The 20,721-nt window shown below is 36.7% G+C and overlaps 1 protein-coding gene across 1 annotated transcript; it reads left to right on the top strand.

The window, feature by feature from the left end:
• The first annotated feature begins 2 nt into the window (after window positions 1-2).
• Window positions 3-13,325, top strand: arid6 (AT-rich interaction domain 6). The gene is made up of 6 exons (XM_036588849.1): window positions 3-132; window positions 5,520-5,691; window positions 6,428-6,480; window positions 7,705-7,802; window positions 10,486-10,639; window positions 10,825-13,325. Exons 2-6 carry the CDS (start codon window positions 5,529-5,531, stop codon window positions 12,334-12,336), a joined length of 1,980 nt encoding a protein of 659 aa, XP_036444742.1. The 5' UTR covers window positions 3-132; window positions 5,520-5,528; the 3' UTR covers window positions 12,337-13,325.
• Window positions 13,326-20,721: the final 7,396 nt, after the last annotated feature.

Raw genomic sequence — 20,721 nt, 5'->3', positions numbered from 1 at the left:
GTCATCCCGCCGGGTACTCGTAGCGAGAGTGGAGCCGACAGATTGAGTTACTCTGAGGAGACGCTCTGCACACATACTGGATTAAACAGATCCTTACTTCCCATTGAACTGATATAAAGCTGTAAAAATAAGGTAAGATCAGATCCATGTTGGATGAGGGGTTATAATCAGACTTAGATTAGGATCATTGAAGTATATTAATGCTGACAGAAGGTGGTTGGGATTAAGGATGCTCAAATTCACACTCAGCCGACAGCCCGCTGAACCAGAAATGAGATAAAATACAACAAAATAAAATAATAGCAAAAACAAAAATAATAACAAGAAATCAATGATAATAAGAGCAAAAACAATAATAATAATAAATAACGTCTATTTGTATAGCATCTTTCATACATAGAAGCGCAGTACAATGTAAAAAACCTCTATGTAATTATAACCTCTAATCCACTATGAGTGCAAAAGTTTTGGCACCCCTAGTTAAATGACATACATTTAGTTGATTTTCTAAGTCAAAATAAGTTAAAATATCTACAAAACATATAAACTGAGCAGATGTGTTCAGACCTTTGCACATAACTGTAGATATAGAGCCCCGTACTGGGCAGGGGTCTTAAGCAGATATAATCATATATCATGTTGATGGTTAACAGTGTTCAAACAGTGTTACACAGTGGTCAAGAGGAATGAACCTCAGAGGTTTGAGATGGATGGTACAGGCAGGAATATCTGTCTCTGATTTATTCTGTGAGTCATATTGAGTGTGTGCTGCAAAATGGCTAAAGCTGGTACATCATAAGATGGCATTTGCATATGCGGTATCAGTTATTTTGGTCTGTCACGGGGAAATCTATCCACCCGCTAAAAGCATGTAAAACGCCTACTGACTTTCAGTATCTTTTAATGGATCATTTACATCCAGTGCTGATTCATTTCAGGGTGCGTTCAGGCTGCAGTGAAGAAGTTAAACTAAGTGAGAGAAATAATTTTAGAACTCTTTATTTTATTTTATTTCATTTAACATAAACGTCTTGTCCCTGAGCTTGATCTTGCAGAATTAATTGTAATTACAGGAAATGAGAGCGCGGTGAAATAAGAGACGAGCATTTTTCTGAGCGGAATTGTGCGCTCACAATGCTCTGACTGACACCTAATATCAGCACAGAGCTGCCCGGCTTTGTGGTATGTGATCGTTCATTGTTGTGCGTGTGAGTGAACGGCAACTATCTGGAAGTATCAGTGCAAGATATCAACCATATACCAGTTAGACGAGGCACATGAAGAACCTGAGATATTTACGGAAAATATGCATTGTTGTGTGCACGTACCCAATCCAGCATGATAAAAGACTCTGTCTGCACACTGCACTTGAACAGTAAGTGTCTTTTGTAAGCATCTGAGGTCACTCAACACCCCGGAGCTGGAATGGCTGGTGATGTAAGAAGTCAATGAGCTCATTAACCATATAATTGTTGTCAAACAAAACATTGTATCTCCGAAATGATAACTTTACAGGAGAAGGAAAAAACATACTTTACTTTTAATGTAAGTCAATGAAACCAGATTTTTTTCCAAGTAATTTTGGGCCATTTCTTTTGGTCCATTCATTATGAAATTTAAACACAATACAAAGGGCAACAGGCAATGTCAAAATTATGTATATATATAATTTTATATATATATATATATATATATATATATATATATATATATATATATATATATATACATATATATATATTTATATGTGAGTGTGTGTGTGCGTGTGTGTAAGAGAGAGGGAGAGAGAGAGAGAGAGAGAGAGAGAGAGAGACCTTCATTCATTTATTTTCTACAATTAAATAATTAACAAGTTATTCATTTTTCAGTAGACATTTCTGAGGTGATTAGATATCAGACGAACAACTTGCTTAAGGAAAGGGAAACAAGTCAGTGGAAAATAAGTGAAAAAATTAGTTTTAAAAATTGGAGAATAAAAATTCTTAGAGTATATAGTAACTATGCAAGACCTGACAGACCACCAAAACTGCCCCCATCAGATAAACAGCACTTAAAGCTTTCATCTTTGAGAGAGAGGAGAAAATCAAGCTGCTTCAGATCTGAAAACATCCACAGGTGTTTCTGTCCATCCTTCCACTGTGAGAAGACAACTCAGTGGCAGAAGAAAATTTGGAGTAGAACACCAAAAGTATTTCAGAGTATCTGAAATGTGGTGTAAGGACTTTATGAAGTGATGAGTCTAAAGTTGTAATTGAGATTACTTGGATTATGAGATATATCGCTGCTGTCTGAACAAACCTTAGTATCTCCAAAATAGTAACTTTACAGGAGAAGCAAAAAACGTACTTTACTTTTAATGTAAGTCAATGAAACCAAACATTTTTCCAAGTCGTTTTGGGCCGTTTCTTTTGGTCCATTTATCATGTAAAATTTACATACAGTATAAAGGGCAACAGGCATTTTCAAATTATGTCAAAAACTGAAAAATGCAGATATAAGGTTTTCGACAGCAGTGAGAGAGAGAGAGAGAGAGAGAGAGAGAGAGAGAGAGAGACAGAGAGACAGAGAGAGGGAGAGAGAGAGAGAGACAGAGTCTTATGAGTTGAAGACATCCCTCCCTTGTAGCTGATGTTAATAAAAATCTGCGAAAAATATCTGGTCAACAGCAGAAACTGACAAATGAGGAATGTGGAAGAGGGCTGATGGATTATGTAGCAACAGATGGACTACAGTCTGTAACTGTAGGTGAAGCTCATAAAGAGGGCAGTGAGTGGAAGTACAAGTTAGGAGTTGCTAACAAATGTCTAGTGTGGTATCTTCAAACAACAGGACCGGCCTTTGAACTTCTGTCATAAACACGTAAATGCTCTACCTGTCAATGTGAAAAACGTCTGTGAATCACACTTCGTTCCTCTGCTGCCCCTGTGCCACAGTGCACCCTTGTTTCAAACCGATTCGGCCTGTCGGACCACTATGCGAGAAAAGCATTTATCTGGACATGATTCAGTCAAACGGACATGAGAATTCAAGAGAATGGGCTCGAGCACGTTTGAGCAAGACATTGTTGTCCATTTTGCCCTCGCTGATCAAATACATGTGACTCAGAGGCCAAACACAGCTCAGCTTTAGACCCTCTGGAGCGGCTGAGCCTGTTCGGCCGGGCCGTTGGGCAACCGGCCCGAAATTGACCTGAAAGCTGATGCTTTGAGTAATAATGCTGTAATATTATCTGTGCGCTATCAAGTGTCCCTGGATTCCACTTGAAATTTCCAGATAAAACATACTGTGTATTGTACATTGTGCCTGATCATATAGCAAGATTATACAAACCCCTTAAACCCTTGGCTTATTATTTGGTTACTGAACGTCAACATAATTAAACTCTAACCTGTCATTCAGAGTGGCTTAGTGTGAAATGCTCCGTTCTAGAGAAACTTAGCAAGTTAGAATTGTTCACAGTGGTGATGATAGGAACCAGACGTCTTATAAATATAAATGAAGTCACAAACACATTGTCTGATGCCTGAGACATTGATTTACAACAGTTTTGAGATTTTTTGGGTAGTTTTGGCCTAAAAAAATATTTTTTTATCACCAGCGCTACATATAAAAACTCATATAGGTTCACTGGTGGTTTTGGATATTAAATAAAATGGCTATATTTGTGTTGGTGTCACTGTGACCCCTGGTTCCTATCACCACCACTGTAAAGAAATCTGAGTCTGTAAGTTTCTCTGAGGTGAACCATTTCACACCAAACCACTCTGAACGACTTTGTTTACATCTCAGTGGATGAATTATGCTGAAATGTAAAAATAACTCTTTAAGGTATTTAATTCAGTAAATACCATAACATGTATACACTGAAAAATGTAATGCATTGAATTGACTTGATATATATGTGTACATGCTCTCCACATATTACATCAAGACAGTTATCGTCGAAAGTAAGTGAACTAGAAGACAAATTGTGATAAAATTGTGTAATAGATTTTTCTCCCAATAGTTTGACGCCTCTTTCCTCTCCTGATGTTACCACCCTCACCCATTATCTGTCTTCTCTGTTTTTGATTATGCATATTTGATTTTCTTTCACAGTTTCCTTGTTTCCTATCACAAGATTTTTTGAGTCACTGTCTGACTAATTCTCTTGTTTTCCTGTTCGGCTTGGCAACTATGTTACATTACTGCCTCCTGCTTATTTATTATTCTTTCTACATTGGTACAATTCTGAGAATTGATAGTGTCACCTGACTGTAAAGAGTGTTTGACCATGGAAACAGTACTATATAAATAAAACCTATTAATATTATTATTATTATTATTATTATTATTATTATTATTACATTGTACAATTATGCAATTACATTTTCCTAATACGTATTGCAAGTATATTGTCTTGTCTGTACACATATGTCTTGATACATAGCGTTGTTGCCAGAACAAAACCTCGTATCTCCAAAATAGTAACTTTACAGGAGAAGGAAAAAACATACTTTACTTTTAATGTAAGTCAATGGAACCGGACGTTTTTCTAGGCCGTTTCTTTTGGTCCATTCATCATGAAATTTACACACAGTGTAAAGGGTAACAGGCATTTTCAAATTATGTCAAAAACTGAAAAACGATAAAAATGGAGATACGAGGTTTTGTTCAGACAGCAGTGATATATTATCTAAGCCTGCCTTTCCCATATGGAAGAAAAATATATGTACATGTATTTGCTCATATTAAAAAATAAACATGCAGTATATGTGGTATTTTAAAATAAACTGTCTTTATTTTGAAAAAGCATATATATATATATATATATATATATATATGTGTGTGTGTGTGTGTGTGTGTGTGTTTGTGTATGTTTAGATATGTCAATATATTAAAATACATGCGCATATTTAGATGAAATATAAGTAATAGTGTTAATTTTTAATATTTACAAAAATGTCAAACATTCATATTGGAAAAATATATGAATATGTGCCATTTGGATTGCATGCAAATTGAATTGTGTGCGTGCGACAGGAGCGGAGAGTGAATAAACTATTTTGGATTGACAGCATGCAAAAGCAAAAACATTACCGTTTAATGTGAGTTATGCTGAAACTTGAAACAACTTTCCACAGCTGTAAACACGACGAGCATCTAATCTGTCGAAGCATCTAATCAGAGAGCGAACATGAAACTCATGCTTAAAGATCCTCGTTTGGACAGTCCCCAACCTCACCCACAGGCCAGACGTATTTTTTATTTCTGCTTCAAATGGCCCAGGTGTAATGTGATAAAGAGCCGCTTGGCACTGTTGATCCACTCAAACCGTTTCTATAGGCTTTCTATAGGCTATGAAAGAACTACAGACTAATACATAATTTGACTTAAGCATAACCTGATAACCTTCAGTTATGCTCTGTTCAGGGCAGGAACAGCAGTGAAGAGACTACATTTTCCAAATGCCACAGATCTGTAAATGATTTTCAGAACAGAGACACTGAGTTTGTGAACATGCACATTTGTGTCCTCAGGTCAGCGTGATGGAGCCGGAGGAACAGATAGAGAAGAAGAACGGAGAGAAGAGAGAGGAGAGGGAGGAGAGAGAGGATGCGACGGAGGAGAGTTTCCTCAAAGACCTTTACTTCTTCATGAAGCAGAGAGACACTCCGATAGAGAGAATCCCTCACCTGGGCTTCAAACAGAGTGAGTACAGAGAGAGAGAGAGAGAGAGAGAGAGAGAGAGAGAGAGAGAGAGAGAGAGAGAGAGAGAAGAGAAAGAGTTAGAAAAAGATACAGAGAAAAATAAAGAGAGTTAGAGAGAGATGGGGAAAGAGAGAGAGAAACAGAAAGAAGGATAGAGAACAGAGAGAGAAAAGAGATAGAGAGAAAGAAAGAGAAAGAAAAAAGAGCGAGAGAACAGAAAGAGAAAGAAAAAGATAGAGAGGGAAATAGAGAAATAGGGAGAGTGAGAAAGAGAGAGAGAAAGAGAAAGATAGAGAAACAGAGAGAGAGAAAAAAGAGAAAGAAAAAAGAGTAAGAGAAGAGAAAGAGATAGAAAAAGATAGAGAGAGGGAAAGAGAGAGAGAAAGAGTGAGAGTGAAGAGTAAAAGAGAGAGAGGAATAAGAGAGAGAAATATAAGAGAGAGAAGAGATAAGAAAGAGGGGGAAGAGAGGAAGAAAAAAGCAAGATAGAGAGAAGAGAGAAATAGAGAAATAAAGAGTGAGAGAAAGAGAGAGAGAGAAAGAAAGAAAGATAGAGAAACAGAGAGAGAAAAGAGATAAGAGAGAAAGAAAAAAGAGAGCAAGAGGAGAAAGAGATAAAGAAAAAGACAGAGAGGAAAGGAGAGACAGAGAAAGAGGGAGAGCGAGAGAAAGAGAAAGAGGAGAGAGATTTTAAATATGATTCTAACATACGTTCTTGTTTTCTCTCTGTTTCTAGTTGATCTGTATTTGATGTTTAAGACGGTGAAGGACCTGGGAGGATATCACCAGGTAAAGACCCACTCATTTAACATCACATATTAGAATCTGTAATAATAGTGTAATAACTATTATTCATGTAATGAAGGTGCTCTATGCATGTAAAAATAAAATCCCAAAAAAAGTCATCTGTGCAGACTAAAAGTTAAGAACCCTCTTAATAAACAGCCTTTTGTATTGGGTGGTAAATCTGCTGCACATTCATTACGATCTGAGTTCAGCCCATTTTTAAATCAGTTTAATTCAGTGAGCTTCACTGGCATGAACAAATTTAGTTGCCAAGACAACAGAACAACAATAAACAGTTAGAAAAAGTCTCAGTTTCAATAAAACAGTAGTTTTAAATGATCAAATAAACAAATAAGTAAGAACAGCAATTCAGAGCAGACACAGGATGAAAGGAGGAAAAAAATTCATGCTACTCAGCTGCCCACCCTTATGACAGAGCTGGATTCATAAAAGGGGAATTCAACAGAATTTTCAAATTTTCTGCATAATTAAATGATTAGAATGGAAACAATGTCAATCAGAGTGGTTTGATGTGAAATGCACCGTTCAATTTCTTTCATCAGAATTATTCACAGTGGTGGTGATGGGAACCAGACGTCAGAACAGTTTAATGCCTTTGAAAGCTCCTTCACACAAAGCTATTGGTTATGAATATGCTGCCTCGCGTCTAAGACACTGTTGTTCAATAGTTCTGAGATCATTTTTGCTCTAAAACATACTTTTTAAAATGCATTCATGGTGGAAAGATACATGCAGGTTGTTCTGAGGCAAAATCCTGAAGAAAACGTTTTTTTGTTTTTTTTTTCAATTTTCCACTATGTTACCATCATGAACATTACATATAAAACTAGGAAGGCATGTAGGCTCACTGGTAGTTTTGGATAGTAAATAAAATGGCTTTATTTACATGAACCCTGGTTCTTGTCACCACCTCTGTAAAGAAATGTCAGTTTCTGTACAATGAGGCATTTCATATCAATGACAGAAGTATATGAAGAAATTGTGAAAAATTGGAGGAATTCTCCTTTAAATACATAATAAACACTGCATGGCAGCTCTAGAAGGCTGGATAGCTGCCTGTGCTTGTTTTTGCTCATACTGTTAAAGAATATTAATCGCTCAGTATATCAATATGAATCGAATTCAACCTTCTACAGGGCTGTGGATTAGAAAAAAACTGCTGTCAGCCGTAAGTGATGTTTGGTGTGTGTGTGTGTGTGTGTGCAGGTGACCACTCAGCAGCTGTGGAAGAAAGTGTATAACATTCTGGGAGGAAACCCACGCAGCACCAGCGCAGCCACATGCACCCGCAGACACTACGAAAAGTAAGTGAGAGAAAGAGAGAGAGAGAGAGAGAGAGAGAGAGAGAGAGACTCCACCACCTTCGGTTTCCTAAAGAATCTTTTTTGCAAATGAGATGCGTGAGCACGAAGAACTTTGTAAAGACATGAAAAAAAAAACATAATGCACAATGCATTAAGGTTTCAGGAAGAGGCTTTAAAGGGCAATTCCACTAATAATTTTTAATTTCTGTATAATGAAGTGGTTATGACGTAAATAAAGTCATTGAAGCGGTTTGTGAAATGCTCCGTTCAACAGAAACTTTGTGACTCATCGATTGTTCATAGTGGTTCTGACAGAAGCTGACGTCTGAAGAGTTTAATGCCTCTGACAGCTCGTTCACGGAAATGATCCATATTTGTTATTAGATCGTTAGTTAGTTATTTTTTTTAAATTATCTTATAAATTATATATTAAAAATATATTTTTTAAATCCATAATTGTGGAGAAGTATATGTAGGGTGTTGTGAGGCAAAACAGTCCCCAAAGAAAGTTTTATGTCTTCCATTATTTTACCATCATCAACATTAGATATAAACCTCAGAGGACACACGCAGGTTAAATGATTATTTTGGATAATAAAAAAATAGCTATATTTGTGTTGTAAATATAGCGGCGCTTGGTTTCAGTCACCACCACTGTAAAGAAATCAGAGTCAGTAAGTTATATATGTATTTATATATATATAATTTATATATATCTAAATAAATATATATTTGTGGCACCTTTTTTGAAGTGTGGATGGTAAAAATGTGAACATTGTGTTGTTGTTGGTTTGCTGTCCACAAGGAAAAATGCCTTTCTCCCAAAAAATACTGCAGGTACTACTTTTATTAGAAATATAAAAAGAAGTTATGAGGAGTACAGCAGCATTTCGCTGCTGTCGGACCAAAACCTAGTATCTCCAAAATGGTAACTTTACAGGAGAAGGAAAAAACACACTATACTTTTAATGTAAGTCAATGGAGCCAGACTTTTTTCGAAGCAATTTTGGGCCATTCATGTTGAAATTTACACACAATATAAAGAACAGTAGGTATTTTCTAATTATGTCAAAAACTGAAAAACAACAAAAATGGAGATACAAGGTTTTGGTCCGACAGCAGCGACATACACACAATCATACAACCATAGAAATAACACACACACCAGTACACATTAATGTGTGTGTGTGTGTGTGTGTGTGTGTGTGTGTGTTTGTGCATAGCAAAAAAAGTAAAGTAAAACATCGTTCGTTTTTATAACATGCTCATGAGAGCCAAGCCCAAAGAGAGAAGCCGCAGCTAAACCAACAACCCAGCTTACAGTGAGCGCAAAACAAATAAACTGCATTAACAGCTCAAAACCTTTACTGTTTATTCTGTCTTAACTCTGTTAACTCTCCCACTCTCAAACTAACCCCAAACATCAAAGCACTCTGTCCTGGATAACATACATTTATTTAGCTGTGCTTTCTTTGGCAAACAAAAGACAGACTCATTTTTTATTGTTTTACTCCATTTCTTAAAGCCAGCTGCTCTTTACATGTGAACACTTCATAACTAATAGACCAACGGAAATGATCCAAAATGAGCTAATAATGATTAATGATAAATAGCTTCATTTTGAAAGCTCACTTTCTCATATTTTCTTTACATAACATAATATCTTTTAAATGCAACTGAACTTTTACCCTAAACCTAGCCCTAAATTTAACCTTAATTTCCACCCAAACCCTAATCCTAGTCTTAATCTTAATCCTAAAGTTGGTGACTGTCAAAATAAAGTGTGACCAAAAAATAGTAAATTATATAAATTAATTAAATTCATGAACTAAAGTGTTGTTGCAGTGGTAACAAAATCTCGCATCTCTGAAAATGGCACCTTTATAGGAGAAGGTAAAATTGTTTTTAACTGTAATAGACAGTAATGTAACAATAATGTATAATTTAATTAATTTATGTAATTTACTATGTTATTTTCACATTGGTTTCTTTACTAAATTTAACATAGTGGGGAAAAAAACATAAAATGTATATATACAATTTGTTAAACTCAACAAATAAATAAAAACTGTGTACTAAGATTAGTAGACGTGAACTCATTTTCATTTATTTTTTTAACAAAACATGTTATTTCACCAGGGGTTCAAACGTTTTCATGCAACTGTATAGTACTGTGCTGTACACCAGAGAAAATTAAAAGTTTTAAAACTTTAGCACAGTGTGTAGCGTTGTCGCCTCACAGCAAGAAGGGTCTGGGTTCGATTCCCCAGCCGGGCGATCAGGGTTCTTACTTTATGGAGTTTACATGTCCTCCTCATGTCTGTGTGGGTTTCCTCCCACAGTCCAAAGACATGCAGTCAGGCTGATTGGAGATGCTAAATTGCCCCTAGTTGTGAATGTGTATGTCTGTCTGTCTGCCCTGTGATGAACTGGCGACCTGTCCAGGGTGTTTCCTGCCTTCCGCCCAGTGACCGCTGGGATAGGCTCCAGCACCCCCCACAATCCAGAAGGATTAGGGCATTAGATAATCTATATGTGTGTAAATAACATACATTGAAGTCTCAACATGTACGAAATAACATACACTGAAGTCTCAACATGTACGTAATAACATACACTGAAGTCTCAACATGTACGAAATCTTTGGTTGTATTTGAAATTAATGCTATTTTTCTGCACACAGGCTGCTGCTGCCATACGAATATCACTTGGCCGGGTACGGAGATGACATCCCTATCACTCCTCCTCGAAAACACAAGCTTCCGCTCAGCTTTGATGACCAGTACCTGCTGAACCCGAAACGTGCACTCATCAGACACGCACTCTCATTCAACCAGGTACAAACACTCTCCACACCCCACACTCCAGGCCCCAAAAAGGTTCTATTACTTTAACATGGGTGGTTCAGTACAGCAGATCTACATCGTTCCATATTGAACATGAATTGTCCGATTACTTAATGCTTTTATTATTATTAACATTATTAACAATGTATAACTCTCTCTCTTCTCTATTTCTGCAGTCGACTCCGCATGATTTTATGACCGATGGACGTGTACGGATCATTTCGATGTCTGATGGCGTTCCACACCCGTCCTACCTCCATCCTGGCCCCACATCTCTACCCAGCCTCTTCTCTGTGCCACAGCCTATGCCACCCATTCCTAACATCAGGACACCATTCCACACACGAAACCCATTGCCCTACCTTCCTCCATCGTCCTTTGAGACCGAAAGCTTCAAACAACCTCTGGACCGTCTGCGTCTCCTGGCCAAGGAGTACAAATCATCATCTGGCTTGGTCGAGCCTCTCAATCTCAGCAAAAAGACAGGCAAGATGGAGATGTCAAGCAACACCCCATCGTCTTTTTCTCCACCAGCCTCTAAAAAACTGCCAAAGTTCCTCAACGAGGCTTTGCCATTGTACCTAAACAGGGCTGATCAACCAGGAACAGCTTCTGGACCATCAAAGGCTGATGCCCCTGCCCAAGCAGTTGTGAACCCAATGATCATGGATGAGTCGCATGCCGTTAATCTCACCTCCTCTTCCAGAAGCAGTCCAACTACAAAAAAGGCTCCATGTCCTACTCCACTGCTTGACCACGGGCCGAGTTACCCCGGCACATTCCCTGTCAAGCAATCAGAGAAAAGCCTCCATGATCCCTCGGCCAAAGCAGGGCCTTCTGACATGCACCAGTCTAGCCCCAGCCAAGCCCCCAGCCAAGCCCCAAGCCGTCCATCCTTAGACCCATACGGCGGAATGGAGATCCAGATACCTCTGTCTTTGTTGCAAAACTGGATCAAGGAAGGTCTGATTTCCAGCTTAGTATCCTCTCGTCAAAATCCATCAGGTCCTTCTCAGGAGCCCAAGAAAACTCCATCACCTCTCGGCCAGGGAAGAAGGAGCTCAGAAGCTTCAGAAGGTCTCATTTCCAACTTAGTATCTACCTGCCAGCAGCCAACTGGACTTGGTTCCCAAGATCCCAACAAAACTCCATCATCACCTGATTCTCTCAGCTGGGGAAGAACAAGCTCGGATTCCTCAGATAGTTCCTCAAGTGATCTCCCAGCAGACCTGAGCCTGAGGAGCCATGCGAGAGACCCGGCTAATCCTGGCAAGCCTGACAGTAGGTCCATCGCTAGTCTGATGACTGGTAACGAGAGCCAGCTACCAACCATCAACCGGTATGCAAGTGTAAAGCCCTTTTTCATGCCGCCATCTCCAAAGATGCCATTCAGCAGGGACCCTTACCATCGTGTTTCTCACATCAAAACTGTTCAAGACCATGATGCCTCCCTCAAACAGGCTAACTCTACCAACACAAAGATCAACAGCAGTACAGGACCCAGACCTCCAGGCTATGATGCCGACTTTGGCTACAGCTTAGCTGCAAGGCTTGGGAAGGCAGTGGAGAAGGCTCCTACGTTTAAGATGAATTCTGCCTCCTCACCCCTCATCCACCTCACTCCAGAGCACCTAAAGCTTCTCCTTGCAAGTTCACCTTTTAGACAGGAGAGGGAAAAGATATGTTAAAGGTCTCCACACAAAGGGGATCAACTACTAGGTGCAGCTAAACCCATCAAAAGTTTGGGGACACCCCCCTTTCTATTGTAATTTAATGAGAAATGTTTGTCACTGTTACGTTTCAGTTACCAGAAAGGGTTTCATTAGCATAAAGCAGCTCTGTGCTAATCCTTTGGGTGTTCTAACTTCAACATTCAGCCTCATGACCATCAAGTTTCAATAATTATGTTAATTTATAATAACACTTTTTTTTCTGATTGTAAAAAAAGCACATATTGAAACTCTTTTGGCCCAAAGGTGGTTAGAACACATGAAAGGTTTGCATGATGATGAAGGCTGATATCACAATAATGAGCTTTATTCCCAAGGTAGGGCTTTTCTCAGTAGATTTGCAGTTTTACACAAAAAGTAAAACAGCAAGATCTAAACAGTTTTCTCTTAAGTTAGATAAGTTCTATGTAATTAATTAAGTTATTGCAAACTGACAAAAAATGTAAAGCAACCCAGTCCCCAAACATTTGATGGGCAGTGTACATTTTTTCAGATCTAATACCTTTTTCTGAAGAATTATAAAAATCTGCAATAAGTTGGAATAAGCTGTAATATCACACGTTCTTAATCATTAACAGTCAGTTACAAAGAGTTTGAGAGACAAACTCTAAGCTCAGGCACTGTGGCTGTAAACTAATGAAAGATGTCTGTGAAGAGATATATGAAAGTAAATAATGTTATTTGTTGTATGATTCTGTTTTTTGTAGTGTATTTTTTATGTCTCAGGATTTGACACAAAGTCGCAGCTACACAGTCTTATACCTTTTTAAGGCAAACACATGAAGTTTATTCACTATTCTACATCTGACAAGTTCTAATCTTAAAAACTTGAGAAATGTACAAATTCCTGATCACGTTTTGTGCCTTTTTATTATTGTTTTTATTTTTCAAAGTTTTGGATTTTTTTGAGACATTGCCTGTAGCAAGCCTTCAATGCAATGACTGTATATTTGCTTTAAAAATGTTTTGTATTGTTACGTTATGTTTCTGTAGTATATAATATTATTGAGGAATATACACAGTGCAGTAGTACAGGGCCTTTTGTAAATACTTCTTTCACACTTCAAATAAAACTCTTTTAAATTAAATATCTCTCACTTGCATTTTTTCTTTTTTTTTGATTGCTTAAATTTTTTTTTTTTATTTAAAAGGCCCATACTCTACATTTTTCATCAGTTTTAATTTTCCCCAGAAGTTCAATTATAACACTTGTCATAATTTAATTAAAAAAACATTTTGCAGCCTCTCTTTATCCCTTAGAATAAACAGGCTGTTTTTGTTACTGTGCCTTTAACACTGGAATATGCAAATGACCTCTGTTCTGATTGGCTGCCCTGTAAACCTGCAAAAATACTCCTTATAACTTCAGCATGAATGTGTGGGGCTAAACTGCTGTAGGCTGTATAAATGGACGTATGTAAATTTTTGTGACATCACAGACTTTAAACCAGGCTAATTTTGCAGCGTACATGTCTGGAAACTTTAACAGTGTTACATAAAACATCAAAATCTTTTTTATTTTTTATTTTTTAATAAAAAAATATTTTTCCATGACATGGGCCCTTTAAATATTTATAACCAAAGACCCCAGGACATGATGGAGTAATATATACTTACTAAAAATATAACATTTTATATATATATATATATATATATATATATATATATATATATATATATATATGTATCTATATATATATATATATGTATCTATATATATATATATATATATATATGTATATGTGTGTGTGTATATATGTATATATATATATGTATTTATATGTATATATATATATATATATATATATATATATATATATATATATATATATATATATATATATGACATAAATACTTATGATAACATAATAATAACAATAATAATAATAGTAATAAACAGATAAAAAATAAATACATGAACATTGGTAAGTAAAAGAGAAAAGGGGAAAGTAAGTAAAGAAAGGGAGAAAATCTTCTGTACTGAAAAAAGTATTAATAATTTATTTCTGTAAAATATTTTAAAAAATGGACCCCATGCCTCCTAGAAAAGATGAGGTTCTTTCCACCACCAATGTGAACAAGTCTGAGCATTTCTCACCACGTTTGACTAACAACTAACAACAAACAACAAAGAAACAAGAAAACCAAAACAGATAATAATAAACACTCAGACAACAAAAAAATCCAGACAAATTACCGATCAGTAACAGGTGTTTGTCTTTGCTAAGAGCCAAAGTCGGCAGATATGAGGAACTGGTTTTGTTAAACCTGTAATTCTAGAGGAGCAGTGCAGCTCTGACCTGTCAGAAATGTGTAGTTATAGCTTTAGTCTTCTCCGTGACGCAGAAAAAAAATAAAGGCCAAAATTCATCATTCATAAACAAAGAACAATGAGATGCATTCAGACACTGATTACTGCTGCATCTGGTTTCGTATTAACCGATCTAGGCTTGTCTCTTGCACAATGATGGGATCCAAATCAGATTTTTCCACAGCAGTTCTGATACCTATACTGTTAGAAATAAAGGTGCGGTGCTGGTACATTTTTTGTTCATCAAGGTACAAACAATGTAAATGTGCCCTCTTCCTAGTGGAAAAGTTCATATTTGTATCTTTTTGTAAACTAATGTTTTAAACAATAACCAATAAAACAAAAGTCCTGGAGACGAGACGGGGTGTGTGGAGTCAGTACAGCTTAGAAAATATCATTTCAATGGATTATGGTACAATTATGTTCCCTGACTAAAGGTACTGAGATGTACCCTTGAGGGTATCACCCCAGTGACAAGAGGGGCACTGCCCCAGTGACAGTTTAGTGCCTTTTTTCCTGAGAGTATGAATGCTGTGTGCATATTGCTACAAAAACAGACTTTTCCATTATTTCTCTCAGCTTTCTGTTTAATGTAGTGGAGATGATCTGAATAAGAGGCTTTACACTGATAAACTGTGACATGTTTTTGTCCCATGACAACTATGCCCTATAAAAAGTATCAGTTCAAAATCTTCCAGTTTAACTTTTAAAGAGCCACAAACACATTACATCACTCAAAAATACATCCAACACAATTATTTCCAACAGCGAGGAATGCTGATAAGCTCCGCCCCCTTCATTGCAATATTCAAATACAGGCTGCTCAGTATTCCATACAGTACCACCCACTTTCCCAACATGCTTTGCAAATAAAATCCAGCATTATAACTTCAAGAATGCATCAATTTCTATAGCAATCTGCTATAGTTAAAGAATACAGCGGCCACTGCAGTGCCTACAAATTTACATCAATCCTTTACAGTGAATATTTAACTGAGAAAGTTCATTGTAATGCATGTGTTCACTTTTATTAATAATCGCACAGCAAACGCAATCAACAAGGTCCATCTGCGGAAGACCAGGTAAAATTTACCTGATCAAAACAGCAGACTGATACTCATGACTTGCCTTAAGAATGTCCTTCAACCACAATAAGGCTGACAGGCAATAAGATAAAATGCCATTTGTGTGCGTTACTGTGTATTAATGTTTACTTTCTTCTTCAAGTTTGATATAGTTATGCTTTTAAGGAATGTGTCCAGGAAATGTTGAGTAGGAGGGGCTTTCCTTTGGGACTCCGAGGCAAAGCGATTTCCTGGTTGGCATATCTGACTATCACAAAGCGTTACAAGTGTGACTCACTCCTTATAAAAATACTTAACTTTTTTATGAGTTGTAAGAGTCACACCTTTTTGCCACTGTTACATAATTTTTGAGGCTGCACCTCAACTTGAGTTCAATTTTTGTCTTTTTCAATTTCTGACCTCAAATTTACATTACCTGCCCCATTACACACCTACAGAATAGTATAACATCCATATTCAAATCTGACTTCCAAGAAGACCTGCATTTTGACCTAAATTGAAAGAAAATCAATGTAAAGAGAAGATATTTGGTGTATTACCTTACCAACTTCATTGTTTTCTTGTAAATATACACTCATTCTGAAATTGATGCCTATTCCAAAAAAGTTGAGACGGGCAACGTTAGACTAGGAATGGAGTGAAATGTTTAAAAAAAGTAATTAAACAGGTGATGCAATCATGCTTGGGTATTCAGGAAAGGCCTAGTCCTTTATAAGCAAGGATGGGCCAAGGCTTCCCACTACTGCAATACAGTGGAAACATGCATTCCAGTCAACGAGCCAGCCTTTCAGATTAGTTATGAAAAGAATGGACGTTGTGTACACCAGGCCAAATAAGAGAAAGACCATCTAGACTGTCACCAGCGTAAAGTTCAAAAGCCAGGGTCTGTCTTAGCAGGAGTATTAGTGCCCATGGCATTGGCCAACTTTTACATCTGTGAAGGCTCCATTAATGCTGAAAGACATACACAACATATGCTGACTTGTAGACAGATACTGTCTCTTCCAGGGACGTCAATGCTTATTTCAACGTGGCAGCACCATGCGACATTCTACGTGCTTTAACAGGTTACATAATTACACTCAGAATGCAGTCCAGACTCGTCTTCCAATTAAAACATGTGGTGCATAATGAAGAGCAAAATACAATAACAAAGGTCTTTTACAGCTGTGCAGACATATATTCATACACATGTATTCATACACAAATATGTATGAATATATGTCTGCACAGCTGTAAAAGACCTTTGTTATTGTATTCTATATATGTATATGTATATATATATATATATATATATATATATATATATATATATATATATATATATATACATAAAATGGAAGAATGGCAAAAAACTGGAAATGGAATGAGTGTATATTTAATATTAGTCAATTTACTAATCACTGCTTTCTGCTGTATTAGCATTCCAAATACTGCCCCAACTGTCTTGAAGTTTATCATAATCGTGTTCTGAGAGTATTTACATGCAGCCAGAAAGGATTTCAGCATATGCTAGGATTTTTCACACGCTGTCCTAGAACTGCAGAAGGGGCCAAAAACTCAACTGACAAACTCTTCAACAAATCAGAGTAACTTTTCACTTTGCTATGCTTAGCTCAGTAATGCAAACTATGAGGACATAAAATCTTTATGCCCGTAAATTTCCAACCTTCATTCCAGCCTTAATCTTTTCACATGTCATGCCCCGTGGGCCTCTCTCTTATCTCTGTTCCTCTGCTCATCAGTTGCTTTCATGTGTTTGAGCAAAACAAGGATGTACCACAACGTATGCAAATGTTGATCTGTGGAAGCTGTACCGATAAAATCATTAAATTATAGACAAAGAAAGCACATTTTACTGTGTGAAAGCACATCAACTCTTAGGACTCTTCCAAGGTGAACTTGCCTCGAAATAGCTCTTCTTACAATCTGTTTACTTATTTCTCACTTGTAGGCCACAGAAACAAGTAGATGAATTCTGTCGAAAGAGCAGATTCTAAACTTGTAATCCCTCATTTATGTTTGTACGTAGGAGATATTTTATTAAGATTTGAATTTGATGAAGTTATGGTTGTAACCTCAAAACAAACAGCTGAGTTTTGAGTTTATTGGAAGTAAAACAGTAAGTCAACACAAGACGGAGATTCTTATTGTGGTAATTTATTATCAGAAGTACAATTTAACTTTTTAAAGTTAACACAGCATTTTATTACACCACGTGTGACTTTCCAGGCTCTAGAGGAGTTGGACACCAAATACATAGCAAAATCTACAGAGTCAAATAAATATCTACATGTTCACAGAAATTCATCTGGATGCACTAATTTAGTTGTATTAAAACCAGGGCTGAATTATTGACAGTGAGGAAATAACATCTACTGTGTTGGATTAACACATAAAGTGTTGGACTAACACCTAGAGTTATGGATTTACACCTAGAGTTATATATAATGTATATATATATAATGTTAGATAAACATCACAGTGCTTAATTAATACCTTCAGCATTAGATTATCAGCATGTTCAGTGTTGGATTGACACCTACAGCATTAAAAGTGGATTATCGCCATTTTCAATGTTGAATAAACACCTAAAGTATTGGATTAACACCCAGCGTGCTGAATTAACACCTACAGTGTTGAATTAGCACCTTCAGCATTGGATTATCAGCATATTCAATGTTGGATTGACACCTACCGTATTAGATTATTACCTTCAGTAGTGTATTAAATTATGGATTAACACCTATAATGTTAGATTAATACCTACAGTGCTGGATTAGCACCTTCATCTTTGGATTATCAGCATATTCAATGTTGGATTGACACCTACAGTATTAAATCATCACCTTCAGAATTGGATTATCAGCATTTACAGTGTTGAATTAACACCTAAAGTATTGGATTAACACCTACAGTGTTGGATTTACATCTACAGTGTTGGATTAGCACCTTCAGTATTAGATAATCAGCAAATTCAGTGTTGGATTGACACCTACAGCATTAGATCATCACCTTCAGAAGTGGATTATCACAATTTTCAATGTGGAATAAACGCCTAAAGTATTGGATTAAGACCCAGAGCGCTGGATCAACACCTACAATGTTGAATTAGCACCTTCATCACTGGATTATCGCCATTACATTGTTGAATAAACACATGAAGTATTGGATTAACACCTACAGTTATGGATTAACACCTATAATGTTAAATTATAACCTACATTGTTGGGTTTGCACCTTCAACATTGGATTATAAGCATATTCAATGTTGGATTGACACCTAGAGTGTTAAATCATCACCTTCAGAAGTGGATTATCAGCATGTTGGTGTTGAATTAACACCTAAAGTATTGGATTAACACCTACAGTACTAGTTTAAAATGTATAATGTTGAATGAACACCTTCAGCATTGCATTATCATCATATTTACGGTTGGATTATCACATAAAGTATTGGATTAACACCTACAGTGTTGGATTTGCATCTACAGTGTTGGATTAGCACCTTCAGCATTAGATAATCAGCAAATTCAGTGTTCAAAATTTGTTTATTGGCATATTCAATGTTGGATTAACACCTGTAGTGTTGAATTATTACCTACAGTGTTGTATTAACACCTACATTGTTGGATTAGCACCTTTTGTATTGGATTGACACCTACATTGTTGGAATGTCGTCTACAGTGTTTTTCTAAATCCAGTTTTGACAAGTAAATTCACTACAAGACATTGTAAAACACGCAAGGTCTTTATAATCCAGCGCTGTAGAAATTAATCCAACAACGTAGGAGTCATTCCAGGTCCAGGTGTATTCATTCACTCTTTCATTCTTTCATTCATTTTTCACTTCATCTGGCCAAATTTTTGACAACAACAGTCATAATTCCCAGGTGTTCATTGTCCAGACATTCATTTACACTTCACTAAATGCATTCTCAGGTTTCCTTCTCAATGCACTAAACCCAATGCACTAAACTTGATGACCTGGACTCTGGTTACAAAAAAAAATCAGCAAGCACTCGCAGAGATATGAAGACTGTTTTACTGGTTACACGAGCAAAAACCAAAAGCTGCATTTCAGCACGTCAATGTCTCCTCTACACAGCAGCCGCATGTGTTACAAAGGCGGATTCTTCATGTGAGCAGACGCCAAGATGGAGAGATGCAAGCTGATAGTTCTTTGACATGAATTTAACACAAACAAGGAGACACACATACACAGCCATCCAACCACACACTCCTAGACCCAAAGGTACTTTCAGCTTCTCTTATTTCCTTCACTGATGTGTACTTTGCAAATGTGTAAGGCCAAAGAGGAAATCAGTAGCAATTCATACCACTCAACTGCAAAATCTACAAATATTTTCCTTCTGCTTAAAAAAATTATCTGCTGTCGTTTCATCTGTTTGTTCAAAGATCCGGATTCAGTTCTCAAAACAAACACTTTCTCAGCATATCCAAATAAGATGATACAGTATATCCCATTGCTTTATTTGATAACCTCCTTAAAATCGCAGGCTTTTTACATACTAAGCCTTATTATTCAGTAACTACACAGACTTCAATGCAAACAGATGGAACTATTCTTAGGTTATAAGTGAGTAATAAAACTTTGGGGCTGCCAGGGGGCGCATAAGCATTATTTAAATCAGCTCCAGTGATGAATTCAAACAAGGACATTTAAGAGAAAATTATTTTTTTAATAAAAACTGTGGTGAATAAATTATTCATGGATGTCACAATCAGTATTCATTACACACACTGCAAGGCATTCTGTTACCTTCCAGACACTTCAGGAATTTTTGGCTCATGTGTTCCACAACTCAGGCTGAGAATTAATGCTGAGATCATGCTGTGATGGCAAAAAAATATATATAAAAAAACTCCAGAGAATCAGATTTCATGTAGAATACAAGCAAATCTTTAAACAAACTCATCACATGT

The sequence above is a fragment of the Colossoma macropomum genome, unplaced genomic scaffold (assembly GCF_904425465.1).
Source record: "Colossoma macropomum unplaced genomic scaffold, Colossoma_macropomum, whole genome shotgun sequence".
NCBI classification, from domain to species: Eukaryota; Metazoa; Chordata; class Actinopteri; order Characiformes; family Serrasalmidae; genus Colossoma; species Colossoma macropomum.
Note: the sequence above shows the minus strand (reverse complement) of the source record. Positions and strands in the feature narration are given on the sequence as shown.